This window comes from Aquarana catesbeiana, linkage group LG03, assembly GCF_042186555.1.
Source record: "Aquarana catesbeiana isolate 2022-GZ linkage group LG03, ASM4218655v1, whole genome shotgun sequence".
NCBI lineage: Eukaryota > Metazoa > Chordata > Amphibia > Anura > Ranidae > Aquarana > Aquarana catesbeiana.
In genome coordinates this window covers 357,765,432-357,785,600 of record NC_133326.1, presented here as the reverse complement: position 1 = coordinate 357,785,600, position 20,169 = coordinate 357,765,432, and the positions used below count along the sequence as shown (strand labels likewise).

At 37.8% G+C, this 20,169-nt stretch overlaps 1 protein-coding gene across 1 annotated transcript; it reads right to left on the bottom strand.

Moving 5' to 3' along the window:
• Positions 1–776: 776 nt before the first annotated feature.
• On the bottom strand, positions 777–14,067 carry MSX2 (msh homeobox 2). The gene is made up of 2 exons (XM_073620606.1): positions 13,520–14,067; positions 777–3,332 (listed from the first exon to the last, which is right to left on the bottom strand). The coding sequence occupies exons 1-2, from the start codon at positions 13,875–13,877 to the stop codon at positions 2,914–2,916; spliced, it is 777 nt and encodes a 258-aa protein (XP_073476707.1). The 5' UTR covers positions 13,878–14,067; the 3' UTR covers positions 777–2,913.
• Positions 14,068–20,169: the final 6,102 nt, after the last annotated feature.

The window sequence follows — 20,169 nt, the reverse complement described above, 5'->3', positions numbered from 1 at the left end:
AACTCCACCCGGTGCTGTAAAAAGTAATAATTTAGTTGAAGCTCTGTTTATTTTGAAAATGCAATAATATGACAGGGACATAAATAAAAAAAAGGTGTTTGCTTGCACATGATTTATGCTTAAAGTGAACGCAATTTCACAGTGGGGGTTATTTACTAAACCGGTATGGGGCAAAATCTGGTGCAGCTCTGCTTAGAAACCAATCAGCTTCCAAGTTTTATTGTCAACGCTTAATTTAAAGAGCTGAAGTTAGATGCTGATTGGCTACCATGCACAGCTGCACCAGATTCTGCGTGAGTTTTAGTAGATCTCCCCCACTATTAACCATGGTAATTAGCATACACTTTCCAAAGTGAACAGTGGCAATGTTTTAGAAAACTAACCTACGTGGGCTATTTTGTTGTGTACAGTTGGCAATCAAACTGGCTTTTTCTTTTTTTCAAAGATTCTGTGGCTTTATTTACTAAAGGGGGTACAGAAGCAGCGCCTGTTCACATAGCAAAGTGAATGTAAGTAAATAAGGTGAATAGTGTGTTCACGTGGAATATCTCTGTGTGAGAAAAAATAATAAAATAAATGTACCCCCTCTTACCCAATTGTATCCAGTTCTTTTAAGAACTTTCATGTTACTTTCTACTGCTAATATATCAGTTTTATGTTTCACAAGTACTACAGTCAACTCATTTAAGAAAGCTCTCAAAAGGAAAAAAAAAACTACACATTCCCTGTTCAATTACCCAGCACATTCTTTGGAGAAAAGCAAGCCACAAATCCAGTTGTTTTAAGTAACAAGAATTTAATTTAATTACAAATAAGAGATATATGAAATTATAACTCTTTAATAAAATATATACCATTTTACACAATGTCCCTTTCAAAGGGATGGTAATATGAGAAAGTATGAAAGGCTGGTCAGTGGTTCGTGTTTCAGCAGTAAAACAAAAAATATTTGTATAACAACTTCTACTTATAGAAAGATTGATTTATGGAGAATCCCTTATGAAAAACAAACAAAAAAAAAAATGAAAAATATACCGTATTGGCTTAGAAGTAAGGAAATCAGTGATTTAATCGATACAAAGTGTATGCTCAACTGGCAAAAATATAATTAACCTTCCAATAAAAAGTCATTGTGCTACATTATTATATTTGGTATTGCAGATTAGAGATGATTGATTTGCACTGGTGTAAGAAAACTCCATTATTATTGACAGTGGATGTGATTCCTAAGGCACAATTTAGAGGGCTGGTGTACCAATGGGGTTGTTTTACACTGGTCAAGTCAACCTGTAATTCAACACCCAACAAGAAACAACTGAAAGCATTGGCTAAAAAAAAATGCTGAACCAGCACTTTAGTAAACCCCACCACAAGGTGAATATAAAGTTATAACCAAAATGTAACTCATTTGTATTTTCTAATAAGGAACTAACATTGTGGAGAGATGTTGTGCTACACTCACAATTGGCATCACCTATATCAAACCTTTCCTGTTTAAAACATTACACCACACAGTGCTTTATAAAAGTGACCTGCTTGGGCTGATATAGGAAAACCGGAGCAGAACTGTAACTGCCGCAAAGGCGGTTATTCAGCCAAGAACAAAAAAAAAAGTAATATTTTGCAACTTGATATAGTGCCTGCATTAATTTCCTTTTTTTCAGATTTTTCCTTTGCTTTCACATGGTGATCATGCCAGTAGCACTGGTGGTTATTTACTAAAACTGAAGAGTGCAAAATGTGGTGCAGCTCTGCACAGAAACCAATCATCTTCTACATTTTATTGCCAAAGCTTAATTAAACAAGCTGAAGTTAGAAGCTGATTGGCTACCATGCACAGCTGCACCAGATTGTGAGTGCTCCAGTTTTAGTAAATATCCCTCACTGGGATGTCCATTTATGAAACAGAAAAGCCATGATAATCAGGATCATGGCTGATCTCTCAGGTGTCTCCATTTCAGATAGAGGAGGAATGGAGACCCCTTTGGACAACAGCATGGTCAAACTGGGGAGAGGGTAGTGTTGGATGTACTAGCACATTAAACTTGACTAATAATGTCAAGCCAAACTCCAGCTAACATTTTTTAAGCAGTTACAGCAAACATTTTTTTTAAAATAAATGTTTTGCCTAAACGAATAAAGGCTGACCACTATAACCACCCCTATCAATGTTAAATGGTTTGTTTCAACCCTTTAACTGCCACTTTTGTTGGACAGCTTGGTCTGTGAAAGGAAGCTGAAAAACAAAAGAGTTAGGTCTGGGTCACCAGGTTAAAATAAAGGGAAAAAAAGCCTAAAAAAGGAAACGTAGGCAGCCACTGTATTTAAGAATTGGTAAACTTCAATATAATATAAATGTTTATTTTTTGGCTTTAATACCACTCTAGCAACCAAACTATTGTAGTAATTTCATGTTTCCAGAGAAAGATAAGAATTGATTGGCTGCTAAAGGTTAAGGCTTTATTTTTGCTCCTGATGTCTTTGCTCCAGCTTTGGTGACTTGTGGTACTTCAGACACTAGCATTGCAGATACTGCACCTGTCAACTGGCAGGCTTTGAAAAGCCCACTCTTTGGTAAATTATTTCGCCCTCTTCTTTTTATCTACATTTTTACACCGTCATTCTTCCAGAATTTCTTACAGATGTGATTGTAGGACCTATACAACCAACTTAGAACTAGAGGATTTTTTTTAGACAGGAGTAAAAATGACAGCACACTTTTCCATCTCCTACAGAGTGTCCCTCAGTATCCAGCTTTCTGGCCCTCTCTCAGGCTGCAAGGCACTTGTATTTAGTTTATGGAAGAGGGTAAATCCAGAGAGCCACCAGCACTGTCCTGGGTCTTTGGTGCAGCTGGGGGCTAGCAGAAGGCCCATCAAGTAGTCCATATAACCAGTGCATTCAGCAGCTGCCTCAAGACAAATGGTACATGCTGTATCCAACAGGAGTAGCATAGAGTCCTGGGATGGGAAGGACCGGTCTGTGGAGCTGGTAGGAGGATCCATACAATGAAGCACCTGGGATGGGGGAACTGAGAGGGAAAGGTAAACTGAAGCCATGGGAAAGCATGGGCTTTGCTGCCATTTTCAGCTTTTCCAGTTCAGCCTCCTGCAGTCTTTTGGCTTTGGCTCTGCGGTTTTGGAACCAGATTTTGACCTGGGTCTCTGTGAGGTTGAGAGAGCTGGAGAACTCAGCCCGTTCTGCTATGGAGAGGTATTGCTTCTGGCGGAATTTGCGCTCCAGGGCCAACAACTGCGACGTGGTGAAGGGAGTTCTGGGCTTGCGGTTGGTCTTGTGTTTCCTTAGGGTGCAGGTAGATGGGCTCAAATGTCCTGCAAAATAAAAAGATATGCATTAGGAGAGGGTTAAGCATACCATGAAACATGGTACCCATATCAACAAGCTAGGTGTACGCTAAAATTTAAAAGGAATGATGTAAAAGGATTAAACAAGAGGAGAACTAGAATGTTGCCCTTGGCAACCCATCAATGATTCTCTGTCATTTCCCTGCTATGGGAAAATGAAAGCTAGCAACAGTATTGAAAAAAAAAGAAAAAGTAACTATGGACAACATTTTCACTGGTCTCTGTTCCACTTTCAATAGAATAGTATGTACAAGCAACATTGCTCCAGTTTTTTGTTTTCAATATGTAATCCCCCCCCCCCCCCATTTCACATATCAGTCCTGGTGACCATAAACTGGACCAATGTAGGCAAATTATAAACTGCCTGTGATGAGGGGAATTTACTCAAGCTGGCCATACATTATACAAATTTCTTGTTGATATTTCCTTTAGATTTATCTTGTAGTGCAAGGGCCTGCCGGATTGCATACAACCTGAAAGTTTTTAGGTTTGACCTCATATTATATGTTTTTTAGTAACTCTAAAAGAAAATTGTACATGTATGTATATGTATGGTCAACCTAAGTCTGGAGCAGCTGTGCAGGAGTTCAGAGGAGGATCTCCAATTTGACCATGTAAACAGGTATATTGATAACCCAACACATAAAATAATTCATATATATATATATATATATATATATATATATATATATATATATATATATATTTGGGTAAGACTCCAGATTGATTTAGGGTTGGAGTAGAAAGTGTTTAGTTAGTGAATAAGGTGATATGCTCAGTTTAGATAATCCAACAATGTGCAAACAAAAATACTTTTTACATTTTTTCTTTAAATAATGTATATATTACATCTTCACCAAATTCCCCTTGGTAATGCAACACTGACTTTGCAAAAATTAGCATTCTCTTGTTTGTTTTTTTTAGTAAATCAACCAATTCTAGATGAAACTACAGCAATCGTTAAATAGGTCGTTACGTTTATGTGGCCTCTGTCATTTAATAACGGTTGAAAGGAAAAAAAAAACATAATGTTAGCCATCATTGCACTAAGTGTTCCACCTAATAAAACATCAAAGCAGAAGGGTGCAGAGTCGTCAATAGATCGGGAATTTATAGCAATGACACACACTTTTAAATAGCTGAACCTATAACTCAACAAGAGCATGTCAAGGGAATAGAAGAAACTCAGATCACCTTATGGAGGAAAAGTAATCACCATATATAAATACAGATCTGTAATTATCTACATGCATGGAGTTTCCTCTGTACAATTAGGTTGCCATTTATTAGCATTTGTTTTATTGGGTAAAGGACACGACTTCAAAAGCAGCATAAAATTCAAGTGAAGTTTTACAGTAGCAATGATTAAAACGAAGCTTAATGTTCTCGTTTTAATAGAGGCTTCTCCTCTCCTAGACACTGATGGATCATCAGAGATTATTGTAATCCTGCTATAAAAATGATATATATATATATGATGATCCCCAAAAATAATACACCAATACCAATAAATATCAGGGGGTGATTCGGAAAAGAAGCCATTGTATAAACTGACTCAAACAACCAGATATATGTATGAAAGTATATGGGTGCTCTGGGAAATAGAGGAACTCCTATCGGAGGGGATCTCTCTGGTTTTAGAAGTAGATGAACAAAACAGATCGATATATTGTTATTTTATACACGTCTGATGCACATAAATCCTACATGACATCGTTAAGATAAAAAGGATCCCTAAATTGTACTGACAGATCACCCTAAATATACTTGTTCAATTATTGATGTATTCATCCAGAAAACACAGATGGTACCCTGGGTTCACCACCTATTTACATTTAATTGTTTCATTCCAAGAATTACTAATTCATTAATTAAGCATGGTTAACCAGTAACTGAATAAATGGTGATCCATGCACCTATTTATAACAAAATGTTCTATCTTAATAAAGCCAAAGCTCCTGTAATTGCTTAATTATATTCGCAATTAGGTGCCACAAACTTAAATTAAAAACGTTCTGCTATTGATTAAGAAAAGATATGAAACACTTGTAACGGATTAAAAAAAACAAAACCAAAAAATAAAAAAACAAAGTAGATAGATTGATTAATAGATAGATAGATAGATAGATAGATAGATAGATAGATAGATAGATAGATAGATAGATAGATTTTATCTATATTTATCCTTCCAGCAATTTAGAGTAGAATATCTAAACTTCTTATTAGCAGGTAAACTATGAGTTATGATGGAAAATGTATTCTCCTGCATCTTAGTCAAATCAAATTGGTGTGCATTTTAATAAAAAAGATTTGGCATGTCTATATAAAAAAGAGGTAGTTTATCCTTTGTATAGCACACAGTGGGAGTTGGTTTACTAAAGGAACAGCGACAGTTCACCCAGCTTTGTGAAGCTGTGCTCACTCCAATCATAGGCAGGCATAAATAGTGTATTTTTTTATTTCCCTTGCACATGATCAGGTATTCAAAATGAGCCCAGCTTATTCACTACTTGATCAGTGTGCATCCAGTTTTGTGGGGTTGATTCACTGGAGAGTGCAAATTCTGGCGCAGCTGTGCATGGTACATGGTAGCCAATCGCCTTCTAACTTCAGCTTGTTCAAGAAGCTTTGACCAAAAAAAAAAAAATGGAAGCTGATTGGTTACTAGGCAGAGCAGCACCAGATTTTGCACCATACAGTTTTAGTAAACAACCTCTACTGTGAAGTTGTGTTCACTTCAAGCATAAATCATGTGCAAGCAGTAGGCTGCATTCACACCTGAGCATTTTCATCTCATAAAACGCTTGTAAAACACCGGGGAAAAAAATCCCATTAATTTCAATGGCACCTGTTCACATCTAAGCGTTTTGTCACCTGAAGCAAAAAGCCTGAAAAACGCCCTAAGGTAAAAAAAGAACAGGAGCTGCTTTGGGGCAGATTACAGGCGGTTTTCTGCCTTCTACATTGGTGACCTGAACAAAATTGTGGCAACAAGGCTAATCGAGAAAAAACGCAGCAAAATCGTGGTAATAACGACTTTGAAACACTCAGGTGTGAATGCAGCCTAAATGAACCCGTGTGTCTTGCAAGGATCCCTGATCGCCTTGACAATGAGAAGAGAAATTACAAGGAAAATCAGGTATGAGAGTAAAGTAAAGAAGTGTACCCCCTGGTCAGGAAGTGACAGGTGGCTTCTTCTGCAGGTGAATGTCACTCACATCACTATCTATTCCTCCACCAACATGTCTCAGGTGCATTTATTCTTCAGCCTAAGGTTTACATTTCATGCCAGAAGCACTATGGGGGCACAATTTTCAAAATTACATGCTGTCCACTGCAAAAAGTAAGCCTCCCTGCCTTTGTATAACCTCCATTAAAAAAAAATGACAGCTGTCATTTGGTTGTCATGGCAAATAGTCACTTTTTTCATCATTTGAATAAATAAGTATACATGCGCAATGGTGCGTTAAGACAACTATGCAACAGACACATAAACTGTAGTGTACATACGTCTAACTCTATCTCTCTCTATATATATGCACAGACATGCACATCTCTCTCTCTCTCTCTCTCTGCACACACATATATCTCTATCTACCTCTAACTGTATATATATGCACACACACACATATCTCTATCTATCTATCTATCTATCTATCTATCTATCTATCTATCTATCTATCTATCTATCTATCTATCTATCTATCTATCTATCTAGGTCTCTCTCTCTCTCTTTCTCTCTCTCTCTCTATGCACACACATATATAGCTCTATCTCTCTCTGTATATATGCACACACACATCTATCTATCTATCTATCTATCTATCTATCTATCTATCTATCTATCTATCTATCTATCTATCGAAAGATATAGATCTCTCTCTGTCTCTCTCTGTCTCTCTCTCTCTGCACACACATATATATATCTATCTCTCTCTGTATATATGCACACACGCACACACATCTCTCTCTCTCTCTCTCTCTCTCTCTCTCTCTCTCTCTCTCTCTCTCTCTCTCTCTCTCTCTCTCTCTCTCTCTCTCTCTCTCTCGATTTATTTTAGCAAAGAGCAATAGTAAGCACAAAAAATCCATTACAATCATCCACCAGTAATGCAATCATTCACCAGTAATTCCCTAACTGAAGAAAAGAGGTATGACTATAACTTGAGTGCTAATAGCAAGTTATTTTCATCTTTTTACTTGGAAAAATGAAAAAAAAAAAAAAAGATAATTCCAATTGCTTGCTATGCATGGTTAACATCTCCACTTTATTATTTTCCTTTTCCCTTTCTCCAAATTGAACGAATCAGTCCTCTTTTCCCGAATTCAATAAAGTTATAAAAGAGTTTTGATTGGCCTGCGTCTGTGATTACCATATTGTACTGCAGTGAAGTATCTAATACTGTATACAACACTGTAGCGAACCAACATGCACAGTGACATCGCTGCAATGCCAGAATCATACGCAGATGACTGGGAAGGAATGATACAGTGGAAAGAAATGAGTGCCTGGGAACATTTCCTAAACCATCAAGGAAGAGTTTTGTTTTGTTTTTTTAACTGCTGGTCCACCAATTATTTATAAACGTCCAGTAAAGTAATCGTTAAAAAAAGAAAAATATTTTTCCTAAGTTTTATTTGCCATCATTTGTGATACGAGTGGATTATAGGAGTCATTTTCACCTTGTACTAGCCTCATATATCTATTTTCAGGGAAAATTTAACAGTCACGTTTCCAAAACCTGATTGGCTATTTTTTTCTTGCTGGCTGGCACCTTGATTATTTTTTAATTCCCAATAAAATAAAGAAATATATTCACATTGAAATTGTCTTAATTAGCATGGCTATGAAACATTATAGAAGTTATCATGTTGTATTAGCCCCAAATACCCCTTTTCAGGGAACATTTAACAACGTCATCCAAACCTGGGTATTTGTTATTGCTTGCCTTTAAGCCCAGTAAAATAATTTCAGGCTAGTATCCTAGTCTAAACGTCTTTCTTTAAAATGTAATTTTACTGACTGGATGTAAATTACTGGGCCAGCAATAAAAATACCTAATCAGGTACTGATTATCATGTCTCCCTCAAGATAGAAACGACTCCTATAAATGTTAGCAATTAAGTAAAGCTTAGAATAAATATTTTTCATTCAAAAAAAAATATTATGAGTTAAAAAAAAACATCTACTGGGCCAGCAATAAAGATACCGAATCAGATTTGGGTGAGGCCTGGTAAATTTTCCCTGAAAATAGATACTTGAAGCTAGTACAAGGTGAAAACGACTCCTATTATAAATGATAGCAATTAAGCAAAGCTTAGAATAAATATTTTTCATTTTATAAAAATATTATGAGTTTAAATTTAATACATCTACTGGGTCAGCAATAGAGATACCAAATCAGATTTGGGTGATGTCTGGTAAAACTTTCCCTTAAAGCAGATACTTGAAGATAGTACAAGGTGTAAATGGCTCTTGTAGTGACTCCTACCTCCTGTTAAATGTTTCCTGCTATTGGAGGCACTATAGTACAAGGTGAAAATGTCTCCTATCCTAAATTATGCCAATTAGGTAAAGCTTTCTTTTATGGAATATCATATAGATGGAAAAAAAAACATTTATACTAGGCCTGCAAAAAAAAAAAAAAAGCAAAAAAAAAAAACCTAATCAGGTCTGGGTGATATGTCTGTTATATTTTTCCCGAAAACAGATATTGGAGGCTAGTAGGAAGTAAAAATAACTTCTATCATAAATGATGCCAAAAATGTGTATTTTATGAAATATCATATAAATGGAAGTAAAAAAAAAAAACATTTACTAGGCCAGCAAAAAACAAATACAAAAAAACCTAATCAGTTCTGGGTGATATGTCTGCTAAATGTTCCCTGAAAATAGATATTGGAGAGTAGTAGGAGGTGAAAATGACTTCTATTATAAATTATGCCAATTAGGTAAAGCTTTCTTTTATAAAATATCATATAACATCAATTGGAAATAACAAAACAAAAAAACATGTACTGGGCCAGCAATAAAAATACCCGATCAGGTCTGGGTGATATGTCTGCTAAATTTTCTCTGAAAATAGATATTGGGAGGCTAGTACAAGATGAATATGGCTCTTGTAGTACCTCCTATCATAATGATGGAATTTAAGTAAAGCTTATGGTAAATGTGTATTTCTTTTAATTAAAAAATACCAGTTTTCAGAGAGATATCATCCAAACCTGGCTGGGAATTTGTAGGAAAAAAAAGGACTATAGGGTAAAAATGATCCCAAGAAGAAATCTTCCCCTTGTGTGAACACAGGCTCCCTGACCCTAATGTCTCCTCTCATCAGTCTAATACAGGCCACTAGTTCCAATGGCATATGTTAGTTTTAGGCAATTCCTCTGTCTAGGACTCAAGTGAAACTACATCCAGAGGTTCGCACCGAACGATCTCCCATGTCATCAGAGCCAGTTATTATTAGTTAATGTTATTGCAGATCATTGTCTTTTATGTGCAGATCATTGTCTTTGAATCTGAACCGGGACACTGTTTGACATCTCTCCCCGGCGACATTACACGCCACCACGAAGCATCTGACAATCCCGGTATTGTTCCAGGTCTCAGCAAACACATGTATTTGTAGTGCTCATCTGCAGATACCATGAAACATTTTAAATAAACATCCGGATCCCATGATCCTCATCTGCTGCAGGATTGGAGCCACACACCAGCCACAATGGCGTTTAGCTTGGGGCTGTAATGTGTGTGTGTGTGTGTGTGTGTGTGTGTGGGAAGGGGTGAGGTGAGGGGTAAAACTTTATGAGAGGTTCCCTTATTGATCACTCTATTAAAAAAAATAAAAAGACTTGGGGAGCAATACAAAATGCCTCGAATTACACGTATTGATTAATTGGTAGTCTCAAAACCAAACAGCATCATCTGACCTCATTACTGCCAATCAGATAATGTGCTAAGCTGAGAATTCTGTATAGGTAAAGGATATTAGGGAGCATTAAAAAGTTCCTCTAATTGATCACTAAAAAAAACTACTTATTGATTATTTGTTAGTAGTCTCAACGCAAAGCAACATCATGTGACTCCATCATTAGCAATCAGATCATGTGCTAAGCTGAAGATACTGTATAGGTAAAGTATATTCATACAGGAAGCATTTTCTAACTGATCACTAAAACAATACTTATAGATTAATTTGTAGTAGTCTCAACAAAAAGCAGCACCCCCTGACCTCATTATTAGCAATCAGATCATGTGCTAAGCTGAATATACTGTATAGGTAAAGAATATTCACATGGGGAGCATTAAAAAGTTCCTCCGATTGACCAAAAAACAAAAACAAAATCACTTGGGTCATTTAGCCCTTTAGGTCCTATAGGTCCTTTACCTATACAGTATCTTCAGCTTACCATATGATCTGATTGCTAACCATGATGTCAGATGAACCATGCTTTGTATTGAAACGTCTACCGATTAATCAATACGGGTATTTTTTAGTGATCAATATTGAGGAACTTTTTAATACGCCTTATATGAACAGTATCTTTAGCTTAGGCCATGATCTGATTACTAATAATGGGGTCAGGGGTTCTGATTGACGTCTACCGATTAATCAATACGGGTATTTTTTAGTGATCAATATTGAGGAACTTTTTAATACGCCTTATATGAACAGTATCTTCAGCTTAGCCCATGATCTGATTACTAATAATGGGGTAAGGGGGTTCTGCTTTGTATTGAGACGTCTACAAGTTAATCAATAAGTATTATTTTTAAAAATCAATTAGATCCACTTTTTTTAATGCTCCCCATATGAATATCCTTTACCCATACGGTATCTTCAGTTTAACACATGATCAGATTGCTAATCGTGAAGTCAGAAGGTGTTACATAGTATTGAGACTTCTACCAATTAATCAATAAATAGCACCTCTGACCTCATGCTTACCAATCAGATCGTGTGCTAAGCTGAAGATACCGTATAGGTCAAAGATATATATATATGGGGAGCATTAAAAGGTTAATCGAATTGATCACTAAACATCTATTTATTGATTACCTTGTAGACGTCTCAATACAAAGCAGCACCCTCTGACCTCATAATTAGCAATCAGATCATGTGTTAAGCTGAAGATACTGTATAGGTAAAGGATATTACCTAAGTCAATCCCTAAACCTATACTCATTTGTAACATAAACCTGCCATCAGGGCCGGATTGTCATCATTAGATCCTGTAGGCACACAACGTTTTGGCTACACCCCTCTGCTTCGACCACTTCTTTCCCAATTACATTTATTTATTAGAAAAAACATTGTAACTAGCTCAGTTCGAAAAGTGAACACACCAATATAACAATCCTGAAAATAAATGACAGTTGTATGAGATCTGAAAATGACAGATTTCTGAGCCTTGTGTTAAAGCTTACTGAGGTTCTTTTTTTCATTTTTTTTATTGAAAATTTGCAATTAAGAAGCCTCACGCAGAGAAAGAAAGGGGTAGATTTACAAAGCTTGTTTTTCCATTTACTGCATTGATATAATGTCTTTGTTTTTGTGACAATAAAGTGGCCTCTTAGCCTCTGCCACCTCTAGGCACAAGACCCGATTGCCATTCTATGCTGGGAAATCTACTGCTTTGCCCATCCATGCCTGGAGCTGAGATCATTACTCATTTCCTATGTGAGAAGCAACAATCTATTGAGTAACACAAATGCACCAGACAGCTTCATTTAAGGCCAACCTTTTGGTTACCGGAAATCATTATAAGTAGCAAAAAAAGTGAGGAGTTTGGGGGAGATTTACTAAAACTGAAGGGTGCAAAATCTGGTGCAGCTCTGCATAGAAACCAATCAGCTTCCAGATATTATTGTTAATGCTTAATTGAACAAGCTGAAGTTAGAAGCCGATTGGCTACCATGCGGGACTGCACTAGGTTCTAAGTGCTCCAGTTTCAGTAAATTTCCCCCATAGAGCAGATCCTCCATACATGTGAGGCTGAGGATTGCACAGAGGTAGATTGTGAATGCTCCGGTTTTAGTAAATCCCCCCTTAGTGGGAGCAGATCCTCTGTACACTTGAGGAATGCACAGAGGTAGATTGTGAGTGCTCCAGTTTTAGTAAATCCCCCTTAGTGAGAGCAGATCCTCTGTACATGTGAGGCTGAGGAATGGAAGTAGATACTGAGTACTCCAGAATTAGTAAATCTAGTAAGAACAGATCCTTCATACATATGAGGATTGCACAGAGGTAGATTGTGAGTGTTCTAGTTTTAGTAAATCTAGTGAGAGCAGATCCTCCATACATGTGAGGAATGCACAGAGGTAGATACTGAGTACTCCAGTATTAGTAAGTCTAGTGAAAGCAGATCCTCCATACATGTGATGATTGCACAGAGGTAGATTGTAAGTACTCCAGTATTAGTAAATCTAGTGAGAGCAGATCCTTCATACATGTGCGGATTGCACAGAGGTAGATTGTGAGTGCTCCAGTATTAATAAATCTAGTGAGAGCAGATCCTTCATACATGTGCAGATTGCACAGAGGTAGATTGTGAGTACTCCAGTTTTAGTAAATCTAGTGAGAGCAGATCCTTCATACATGTGCAGATTGCACAGAGGTAGATTGTGAGTACTCCAGTTTTAGTAAATCTAGTGAGAGCAGATCCTTCATACATATGAAGATTGCACAGAGATAGATTGTGAGTGCTCCAGTTTTAGTAAATCTAGTGAGAGCAGATCCTTCATACATGTGAGGATTGCACAGAGATAGATTGTGAGTGCTCTAGTTTTTAGTAAATCCACCCTTATTGAGAGCAGATCCTCCATACATGTGAGGCTGAGGATTGCACAGAAGTAGATACTGAGTACTCCAGTATTAGTAAATCTAGTGAGAGCAGATCCTCCATACATGTGAGGATTGCACAGAGGTAGATTGTGAGTGCTCCAGTTTTAGTAAATCACCCCCTTAGTGAGGGCAGATCCTCCATACATATGAGACTGAGGAATGCACAGAGGTATTGATATCAGAGCATGCAGAGCAGTCAGCTTTCATTAAGCAGATGAAAGAGGCAGTAATGGCCCTACATGAAATCAGAGAGCTGCACCGCAGATACACATCGCCCTGGCACCGCACCATAGACAATCGACTTACTTGGTGGAGGGGAATATCTGCCTCCTTCCTTTGGCCAGCCTGTCCCATCTTCAGAGTTCTCCGATTTGACAGAAGAAGTCTCCAGGTTTTTGGTGAGCCCAGGAGGAGGACTGGGGCTCTCTCTGTTCCCGGCCCCCAAAGCCAGGTGCCTAGGGGCCCCGCTGGCCCCAGAAGTCTCCAAGGCACGTAGATGGGTCACCTCTTTGGGCACCCTCTTATCAGCCATGAGCGCCTCCACGCTGAAAGACAGGCTGGAGATCTTGATCTTGTGCTCGGCTTCGGATGGGGAATGCATGGGGCGAGCGGAGCTTTCTTCATCAGAGCTGAAGTCCTCCTTGGTGTCCCTAGAAGAAGACATGGTGACAGATCCTCCTCGTGTCCTCCTTCCTTGGTCAGATCCCTTGGATGAAGGTAAGTCCAGCTCTGAGCGCTCCCACTCCACAGGCAACACACTTCAAGGAAAGTCAAGAAAACTTTTTTTCTTTTCTTTTTCCTCTATTGAAAGGAGCTCCTCTGACAGCCAACAGGAAAGGTCGGGGCGGTGTGACGTCAGCTGTGTCCTCCTGTGATTGGCCAGGGAGGCTCTCCTTGATGGCAGTGATTTGCGGACTGTTTTTGTTCCAGAAAAGAAGAAGAGGGAGTTAATTACATAGGCTACACACTGCGCTGTGTTATTAGTGATACCTGTAGGGCTGTAATCACAAGAAACTGAAAAGTCACTTGGGTAATTACGTTTGATTATATGAAGAGGAAGCTCATATAACCAATCTTCTCTTTCTAGTCTCCGCTTTAAAGAGCTCTTTCTTTGTCATGTCTTCATGTGTCTACATGTAAACATTTTCAAGGATCATCTTGGCGTTTAAGTGATAGAGATACATTTTGCTATCTGACTACAAGGAGGCCAATTGCTCTCTGGTGCCTTTGAAGTCAGACCTGTGTCGGGATACCGTGAGATCAGCCCAAAGACTGCAGAAAATCGCATTTCTATGTCACTCAGCAATATGTAATCAGCTTCACACAATTCACACATCACTTCTTCTCCAAGCATTCTATAGTATGGAACCCCCGAATACTTCCACTTATCCTTTGTTGCTGGTCTCCTGCAGCCTCTTTGCAGCCACTTCTTTTTAGATTGTAAGCTCCATGAGCAGTGCCCTCCTAATTCTTCTCTATTGAACTGTATTGCAACTGAACAGTCTCCCTTTTTATATTGCAAACTGCTGCTACTATATTATCATTATTATTCAAGATTTATATAGCAGCGACAGTTTGCACAGCGCTTTACAATATAAAGGGAAACAGTACAGCAATAATACAACTCAATACAAGAGGGTTAGGAGTGCCATGCTCCTGCGAGCTAAAAATATATATACATCCTGTATAATAATAATAATAATAATAATAATAATAATAATAATAATAATAATAAGGGATGCACTGATACTCGGGCTTTCACACTGGGGTGGCTTGAGAGGCGCTTTTCAGGCACTATTTTTATGGCTAAAATGCCTGAAAAGTGCCCCAGTGTGAAAGGAGTCTGAGTGGGATGGGGTTTATGACCATGTGACCGCTGTGATTGGCTGTCCCGCTGGTCACGTGATCGGAAAGCTCCTGGTCGCAAGCAGCCACTGACACATAGGTGTGCGCAGCCTATTGCATTAGGGTGTGCACCCCAAAGCTCAAACATACATGCACGTGTGTCTATATATACATGGCCCTGGCACATTATTTTTACTAAACAGGATTCATATAGCGCCAACAGTTTGTGCAGCACTTTACAACAGTACAACAGTGCAGTTACAGTACAGGAGGAGTCAGGGGGCCCTGCTCATTAGAGCTTACAATCTAGATTGATTTCCCTGCCGCCACAGTGGAAAAGGATTGTGCAAGCACTTCTACTAAGGCAGAGCCGGTAAGATGGAAATATTTCCCATCTAAGGAGCAGGGCCCTCTGATTTTTCCTGTATTGAATTGTATTGTAATTGTACTGTCTGCCCTACTGTTGTAAAGCACTGCACAAACTGTTGGCGCTATATAAATCCTGTATAATAATAGTAATACTAATCTTCCCGCTGCTACACAGAGCGATAAAGCTGATGCGCACTAGGTGATTAGGGTGTGCCCAGGCACACCCACCACACCCTGTGCGCAACCCTGTGCACTGGTAACTGTATTTGCAATGTAGTACACAAATCATTAATTGGTCATTTTTCATCAGTCTAATAAAATTAAAATTAAATCTAATTAAAATTGTTACATTACACTACAAATAGGTATCAGTAATTGGTATCGGCGAGTACCTAACCTCTTGGCGCTGACGGCATGAAAACATGCGGCCTTTCGGCAGGTGGGCCTTTTTTGTCGTTGGCGCAAAGAGGTTAAGTACGGGTACCGATACATTTTCTCAACCACTCGCCGATACCAATTACCGATACCTATTTTTTGTGTCATGTGACAGTTTTTAAGTTGAGTTCACCCGGTTCACATATACGTGAATTGGACGCGCTTTGAACCCCATCCGATTCGCATGGCGTGTGAACCAAAATCCTATGAAGCTGGTTCATGGCGGCCTCCGTGTGATTTAAAAAATAGTCAGGTACGACTTTCAATCCAGTTTAAGGTGCGATTTCTAATGTCATACACTTTAACAATTTGCACTGGAATCGCACCTGAACCGCTGAACGAAACCTCTCTGGACTCTTTTACAAATTGCACTGCAAACCGGTCCCACACATAGGTATCGGTTTTAGTATCGGAGAATTTATACCAGTGCAAGTACTCATGCAAATGCTTAGTATGGGCACCCGATACCGATACCAGTATAGGTGCAATGCTAATAATAATAATCACCCACAGTTATTACCTCTTGTATCTCTTGACCTTCCCTCTTAGATTGTAAGCTCTAAGGAGCAGGGCCCTCTAATTCCTACTGTATCAAAGTGTATTGTATTTGTACTGTCTACCCTCAAGTTGTAAAGCGCTACGTAAACTGTTGGTGCTATATAAATACTGTATAATAATAATAATAATATGCATTCCAGCGATGGGTGCATGGCATTTCCATCAATAGTCAGAAGATATGATTGCAAGCAATTGATTGCATCTCTGTTTTCAAGGTGCAATATCATAATCTGGTCAGTTTAGATATAATTGAATTCATGACCAAGGCATCTCAGTGATGCCATACAGGCTTCAATAAATGATTGATTTTCTTTTCCGATCGATTTCTCCAGATAGGAATAATCGATCTGTAGTGTGCAAGCAATTCAACAGATGTGGGACACATTGAATTTTCATCGATTAATTTCGATGAATTTCGATTTAATGAATTTTCATAGTTGGAAGATATGTGTGCAAGTTATTGATTGCATCGGATCAATTTAAAAATAATTCAATTCACCAGCAAAGCATCTCAGTGATGTCATACAGGCTTTCATAAATGTATTTATTTATATAAATGAACTATTGATTTATTTTCCAATAGATCTATCCAGTTAGGAATAATCGATCTGTAGTGTGCAAGCAATTCAACCAATATGCCACTCATTGGATTTTGATCCATATAGTTGGAAGATACAATGGCAAGTTATTGACTGCATCTTTGTTTTCACTGTGAAATATCACATTCTGATCAAATTCAGGATCTAAGCATCTAGGTGCTGCCAGTCCATGTGAAACAATTGATCATTTTTCTAAATCAAGTCCAAACTGATTGGAAGGGAAGATACACCTATTGAACGAATTGCACATCCATCGAATAATAAAATCAAAGTGTGTATGGGCACCATTAGGATGACAACAGGAAACCAGTGCAGAAACAGCCACATGTAGTGTCCTTCAGGAACCTATGTGACAGGTTAGAATCCAAGATTGGAATGGGGGTCAAGCCTTTTCAAATGTTTCTGTCATTTTGATCAAATTGCACATCGATTGGATAATCATATCATGTATAGCCACCATTATGATGACAACTGGGGACTAGTGTTGAATCTGCCACTTGCAGTTTCCTGCAGAAGCATGTAAGTCAAAAGGACACCACAAGAGCTCAACTGGGAGAGAAGAACAGATCGTTGTCACCTCAAAGCAGTAAGTGTCTGAGCAAGGATCACCATGGCAGGATCACCATGCATTATTGTAATGAAAGTTGCAGTTTTTTTAAAGATTTAAAATACCTTTCGAAATGACATTAACACGTTTTATTAGTAATTTTAAGGGTTAAAATGAGGATAAAATGAAAGGTTTATAAGTACTTCATGTTTTACATTATAAATATAACGAAAGGCATGATAAAGAGACAATCAACATTCTATACCATTCGTGTGGTCGATGTGTACAAATTCCCAGAACCTCTGCAGTGAAATAGTTGCAAACTTTGTAATAACATCACTTTCCCTTGGAGTAGAAGGCGTCTAGTCGATGGTCCTACTGTCACTTTTATCTTCCCCCTTCTGATATCTCAGAAAAATCGACTGCACAGCAATGGCAGTTAATTAAAGTGTGTATTATACAGTATATTGTGGAATGTATGGTATTGGTAATAATTGTATTTTAGATTCGCTGGTCCATTTAACTTACACATTCTTTGGCATTCCACATCCGAAACATCAGATAATAACCATGTACTAAAGCAGCCCTATGTGTACCCTGGCCAATTAAATCAGGGGCACAGAGTCTCTGCATAGAGTCAAATCTCTCTTCTATTTGAAAACAGTCTGAAAAATAATTGTTGTTTGCTCGTGATTAATGAATTCCATAATTATCCCACTATTATAATATCCCATAATCGCTCTCTGGAACAGCGACACTAGTCTGTTACCATACCCGAACATGCAGTCTCACAATTAATTACACCATAATAGCCCACTGCCATGGAGTTCTATGTATAGGACAGGCACCCAGGTACCTGGACTTTTCTACTTCTCTGTGTCTACAAATCCAGAGGTATTACCAAAGTCATTTATCACCTTACAGAGCTCAGGAATTAACACCGGAGCTATTGTTGTGTACATTACTTTAGAAAGACTCTTCATCTGTACATATATTACACAGACCTGGGGCATCATTTATATTTACTGGTGCAGGAATAATATCAAAGTGCTAGGGTCTTCACCTAGTATAGCATTGCAACATTGTAGACAATGCTAATAGATTATATATATATATATATATATATATATATATATATATATATATATATATATATAATATATATATATATATATATATATATATATATATATATATATATATATATATTTTTTTTTTTTAAATAATCATTCATAATAATATGAGTTAAAAAAAGGGAAGTATCGAAAGAAGAGAGAGAGAGAATATCTATCTATCTATCTATCTATCTATCTATCTATCTATCTATCTATCTATCTATTCTATACACATAACCACAGACAGACTATATATATTTAAAATGATATTATGAAATCGTAACAATATGATAGTTGGCTATATAGACTGAATTCCCAAAGATTATATGCCAGAATAAGAATCTCTACTTTAAAAAAAAAAGTGAGTCCAATGAGATATGGTTAACTTAAAATACAAGTCTCATACTTATGTTAACTCTCCGAGAATAAAGCCTATTTCACAGTTATCTCCACCTAGAAACATACTATAGAGGAATACCTAAGTTATGTACAAACTGTAATCTGTCAGTAAATTCCAAGTCCTACATATCAGCAGAACCGTTTTCATATGTATAGGCCGCCTATATACAGTACAGTATCGTAGGGCCAAATGGTTCTACATGCAGAACATCGTTTTAACCAATGGAAATGATTATCAGAAATACTTGCTCAGCCACATACACTGATGACACACCACACACAACCATAAAAGTATAATCTAACAGTCACCTCCTATGATTACATAAATGCATTCTATTCGGCAATTGGACTATGAATAACCCGTGATTATTATATCCCCATCCTCTGCTGTATATTATAAAGAGTACCCAGTGGAGGGACTACCCATGCGGGACCGGCTGGGTATCCTTCTCTGCCCCTTGGCAGTCTCTGTGCTCATACTACGACCATGACATTGACTTATTAGATTAGTGGGGGAGACAGAGGTCTGACATGGGGAGCCACCGCTCTGCTGGAATGCCACTCTTACCTCTTCATGAAAGCCTTGGCTGTACAAAATTGAAAATACACACATACAGTATGATATCTATATCTATATATGTATATGGACTTTACTATTATGTACAAACAAGGCCTTCATTTATCTATTTATCTATCTATTTATCTATCTATCTAGCTATCTCTCCCCGTCTCTCTTGATAGATGGATAGATAAATAAATAAATAGATAGATAATCTATAAAGAGAGAGAGAGAGAGAGAGAGAGAGAGAGGGAGAGAGAGAGAGAGAGAGAGAGAGAGAGAGAGAGAGAGAGAGAGTCTATACATATCTCTCTCTCTCTCTTTCTCGCTCTCTATATAGATGGATAAGATATTATTGTGCGTGTATGTATAGGCATTGATTTCTCTCTCTCTCTTCATCTCCCCCTCTCTTCAGCTCCCCCCTCTCTCTCATTATAAAATCTCTCTCTTCATCGCTCTCTTTTTATAACGTCTCTCTCTCTCTCATTATAAAATCTCTCCATCTCTTTCAATTAATCAATAAGCTCTCT